The sequence below is a fragment of the Tupaia chinensis genome, unplaced genomic scaffold (assembly GCF_000334495.1).
Source record: "Tupaia chinensis unplaced genomic scaffold, TupChi_1.0 Scaffold143921_1, whole genome shotgun sequence".
In the NCBI taxonomy this organism is placed as follows: domain Eukaryota; kingdom Metazoa; phylum Chordata; class Mammalia; order Scandentia; family Tupaiidae; genus Tupaia; species Tupaia belangeri.
Window position 1 is genome coordinate 928174 of NW_006203772.1, and position 4826 is coordinate 932999.

A 4826-nucleotide genomic window follows, 5' to 3' on the forward strand; every position below is an offset into this window, starting at 1 on the left:
GGGAAAGAGGGGCCCAGAGAGAGAGAGCAGAGAGCAGCCCACAGCAAAATGTTGATTCCTAGGATGTGGGTCCAAAGTTGTGGGAGACTGAAGGCTTCTGAGACCTCGAGCCTCCATCCTTGGACACTCAGAGATCAGCAGGTGAGTCATAGGCTGCTCTCCCTCCCTGCAGACTAAGGGGGATGGCGTCTGTAAGGTCCCGAGCACGAGGCAAGTCTCTGAGGGGGCTCTCGCTCATGAAGGCTCAGGGATCAGCACCGGTGCCTGAGCAAAAGGCTCAGAAAGGGCGCAGGTCGCTGGAGGTGACATCACTGCCAGGTATAAGGCAAGGTGACTTAATGGCTGTGGCCATGGGGACAGGACCAAGCTGGAGAGCAGAGGGAACAGTCGCCACTCACAATCACCCAGGCATCAGCAGTCCTGAGAGGGCACTGGCCCAGTACCGATGGGCTTTCAAGAGATGGTGGGAACACGTTCTGATTGCAAGGCTCCATGAAGGCCAGACAAACCATGGCCACAGCTGGCCCGAAGAGCCCTTTCCTATGGGATTCCCATGTTCCCCTTGGGCAGGACGGACTGGAGGACAGGAGCAGTGAGGAGAGCACTATTTGCCTTCCCCTGGACCCCAAAGCTGCCCAAGGGAGCTGGTGCGATTACCAGGAGGCAGCAGAGTGTGGCAGAGGACCCCTAGGGGCTGCAGCTGAGAGGCAGGAGTGCCCAGTGAAGCCATCGGCTGAGAGTGGCAGGCTGGGCACTGATGGGCCCCGTCCCCAGAGGTGCAGCTGCCCAGTGCTGGGGCCCATCTAATAGAGGAGACCAGAGAAGGGAAAGGACGGCAAGCCCCATCCGAATACTAACTGACCCAGGGCTGCTCTGTGGTCACGCAGTGACTCCCCTTTATCTGCTGGGAACAGCAACAGCTCTCCAGGGAGGTCACTACGGGAGCCCAGGTGTCAGGAAAAGAAAACCCAACCTCCCTGGGGAGATGCGGTATCTGGGTACTTAAAGCATTTGTCCCCGGGGGATACTTCATCTCCCTGGGGCCCGCCCACTTGTGCAAGCCAAGCAGGGCCTTAGGCAGGGAAGAGGGAGGCAGGAATGGAAGCAGAGGAGACCAGCATTTCAGCAGGGATGCCTGTTCTCACCAAGGTCCTTGTGCAACTGCCCTGAAGACAGCCACCAAATGCCAAGTGCTCACCAGGCTGGCCAGCCTCAGGCACCTAGGTACCAGATGTTAGTGCAAAGACGACAAAGCCCACCCCCTATGTTAAGGGGGAGAGCTCAGGTCCGTGACAGCTCCCCAGAGGGCGTTTCAGAGCTTTCGCTGTCTCCCTGTTTGAGCGGGGTGATGCTGCCTCTCCACCCCGCTCTGCTAGGCTTCACAGTCCTCTCCTTGGGGACAATGGGAGGGAGTGACTATGATCTCTGGGTCCAGGCACTCTCCACCTTGGAGGAGACACCAGGGCTCCTGCAGACACACTGGGAGCTCAGCTAGGCATTGAGCCTCAGCTGGTCAGACAGAAGGTGCTCCTGCCTGGCTAGGCACCGAGGACTGTGGTTGCCCGCTGCACCAGAGCAGAAGAAAGTGTCCCCTTCCACAGCCGAGGGGCATAGCTGCAGGCTGTGAGGTGCCAGATGGGCCTTACAGCTGCCAGGCCCTCCCTAGGCCCACAGCAGCACGCTTAGCAGCAGCACAGATGGAGAGGGCTCCATCGAAGGATGAGGAGAGCAAAGGCCGGCCAGACCCTCGCTGTGATTCCTACCAGGGACTGGTGCGAGGTCTGATCCACCACGGCCACCGAGTCATCTGTGGTCGGCTCCAAGTCATCAAACGCCAGCTCGATGTTCTCCTAGGAAGAAGGCAGAGCAGTACTGAGCATAGGGCCACTGGTGGGGGCGTAGCTCTGGGAGCAGGCTGGGAGGGGACTCTGGAGTCTGCAAGTCCAATCTCCTGTCCCCTGCAGGAGTTCCCCTCCTGCATCTCAAATGACAAACTGCTTCTTCTATACTAACCTAAAGCCATGTTGTTCTGTTATTCGCATCAGTTGATTAGGCAATGCAGAATAAGCCTACTCTCAATTTCACACAATCATCCTTGAAACACTTGAAGACAACTGTCATTTTCCTCCTGAATCATCTCTCAGCCAAGATAAATATCCATCCCAGTTTGCCCAATTCGCCTCCATGTAAGGTTGGCTTTCTAGATCTCATCCCATCCAGGACACCCTTTTATAGCGGGGCCCTTACTGATCAGGAGACACGGAGATGGGGAAGGCCGGGCCCAGACACGTGGAGGCAGGAACAGTACTGCGGCAGTTCACGGGGTGTGAGGGCAGGGAGGGGCTTCCGGGACTTACTGCACCTTCTATATCTTGGAGAGCAAATCTCTACAGAATAAGACGTAGGCCAGGCCAAAGGCCATGGGGTTGGAAAAGGCTCCTCCTCCAGAGAATACAGGAAGATAGGAAAGGGGGAGTGAAGAGCTGGGACAGGAGCAGCCAGCAGGCATGGTGGTGCCTCCCCGCATCCCTGGAAGTGCCCAGGCTTCAGGGAGGTTGGGTGGGGCCCAGGCAGGGCAGGTGGTGGGCTACCTCCTTGTATCTTTCCAGCTCCTGCACAAAGGTACGCTCATGGAAGAGCCTCTGCAGCCGGTCTTGAGCGTAGTTGTGGCATAGCTCCTCAAAGGAGGCCCCGCGGGCAGAGCCACCCTGCTCTGGGTTCTGGAAGCCTGGAGTGTCCACAATCATCATGGAGCAGAGCGAGTGCTGGCTGGACTTCAGAGCCCTTCAGAGGGAGAGCCTGGGTCAAAGCTGGCCAGGACAATAGCACAGAGCAGGTCCTACCAGCCTGTCCCTGGCATCCAGGCAGCCCCGCCCTGCCCCAAGCCAAATCCCCATCCCTGTCCAGGTGCCAGGACGTTGGCAGGGAGGCTGCACCTGGGCTTGCTGACAGCCCTGGGACAGTGAGCCCCCTGCTGGTGGAGGGCAGCACTGCCTCATCCCAGGCACAGGCACAAACATCAACTCCTCCTTGGCCTGAACAGAAAGCAGGGAGTCCCTGAGTCCTGCCTGGAACGCACCTGTTCATCAGGAAGACGAGCAGGGTAAAGAGCTCGCTGTAGAGGCCAGCCGCCATGCCTTCCAGGCACTCCAGCGCACTCAGTTTGGGGCCTGTGAAACGAGAGGTCAGCTCTATCTGCTGCTCTGTGGGACGCCCCACCTACGGGAGGTCCTGCCAGCTGGTGGGAGCATCTATGCACTCCAGCAGCCCCCTCCTCCCCAGAGATGGCAACAAGCCCTGGATGAGACCTTCCACCCACACCCACCAGCCAAGGGGTAAAGAGTACCTGTGCCATCTCCCAGGCCGCTCTCCTCGGGGCCCTGGCGGAAGGAGGTGGAGCGCTGCAGAGTGCCTCCCTTGTGCTGGTGCTTGAAGATGGCCGAGGACAGCTCCTCCAGGCTGCAGCCCAGCAGGTATGCAGCCTTCTGGGCCCACTCGTGGCGAGCAAACTGCTTGCGCCCAGCTGTGGGGGGAAATAGGGATCTGGCATCTTGTGTCCTTCTCCTTCACAGAGGTGACTGCTGTGCCCTCGCTCCCTTGCTCCCATAGGACTGGGGAGCAGGCATCTTCTGGAGGAAGAAAGCAGCCCTGATGACACCAGGTGGGTTTCAGGCAGAACAGGGGCAGCTGGCAGCAGCCAGCGAGCGCTTCCATGTCCCTTGGTGAAGGGGAGAATGAACAGGTCTGGGAACAGGAGGTAACTCCACGTGCTGCCACCAGAGGGCATCCGATCAGCTGCAAAAATTTCCAATTGGAGGGCTTGGCTCCTGGGGAAGCCAGCTTGGGGACAGCTGAACCAGCCCATGTATGATGACACAGGAGCCACTTGTACCAGAGGAGGACTTGCACCTCCCCCTTCTCTGGATGCATTAGGATGCTCCCTTCTATCCCCCAGGCGGCTGCCAAGGGAGATCAGAAACACCCGCCATGGCCCAACAGTGGGGAGCAAAAAAAGCCGCAGGGGAAAGGGAACAGCCCACACAGACATATGCGGCTCAGCCAACATGTGTCTAATCACGGCAATTAGGGAAAGCTAACGAGAAACAAGGTTTTACCTTCAGCAGCTTCTGTAAGGCAAAGGACCAGCATGCAGCATGCAAAGAAAAAGAGTGTGTTAGCAAACAGTCATCAACTGAGCCCGCAGGGCCGCGGGAAGGGGCCAGGGCGGGGCCTAGGAGGATGAGCAGGCGAGAAAACACGGGCGCGTCTAGTCCCAGGGACGCAACACACACGCTCACGCGTCTCAGAGGAGTAAGTCTGTAGAAGCGATCACGCTGGCACGCACACAGAGACCCGCAAAGACATTCTCTCTCTCTTTCTCTCACACACCCGCAACCCCAGAGCCCTGGAAAATATTGGAAGCCCTCAGAAGGTGTCAGCGACTGTTCAAATACATGGCCCGTCTGTTGACACTCCCAGAGCCCTCTACCTGGCCACCTGGAGTCAGAGCTGAAGAGGGCCTGTGGGTGCCTAGACTAGTCACCTCCTCAGAATAGAAGAATCCCCTATAGCCACAGCCACACACCCCCGCCCTCCCGCAGTCTGGAGACTTCTCTAACCTGGAGCCTGATTCCTCTTTGGCAGGGATGCCACCTGCTGGGATCACAGAGGAGCCTAACACCCAGACACCTGTTCCTCCGTGCACCCAACACCCACCACCCACCAGAGCTTTCTCACTACTCAAGAGCAGCCTGGGCCCTGCGCATCCCAAAGGACGATGAAGCCAAACCTTGGGGAGCTGTTCAGACCCCTCATCCCCTTTCCCT

General features: G+C 58.4%; 1 protein-coding gene across 8 annotated transcripts in view; it reads right to left on the minus strand.

Annotated features, from left to right (window-relative positions):
• Positions 1-4826, minus strand: part of MYO18A (myosin XVIIIA) — a gene marked incomplete at its 5' end in the record, with an annotated part of 99852 nt that overhangs the window by 40137 nt on the left and 54889 nt on the right. For 5 of the 8 annotated variants that reach the window (XM_027767114.1, XM_027767119.1, XM_027767116.1 and 2 more), the window contains 5 exon segments: positions 1764-1850; positions 2592-2784; positions 3080-3170; positions 3347-3523; positions 4116-4127. In XM_027767114.1, coding sequence (XP_027622915.1) covers positions 1764-1850; positions 2592-2784; positions 3080-3170; positions 3347-3523; positions 4116-4127 — 560 coding nt within the window. 8 annotated transcript variants of the gene reach the window in all.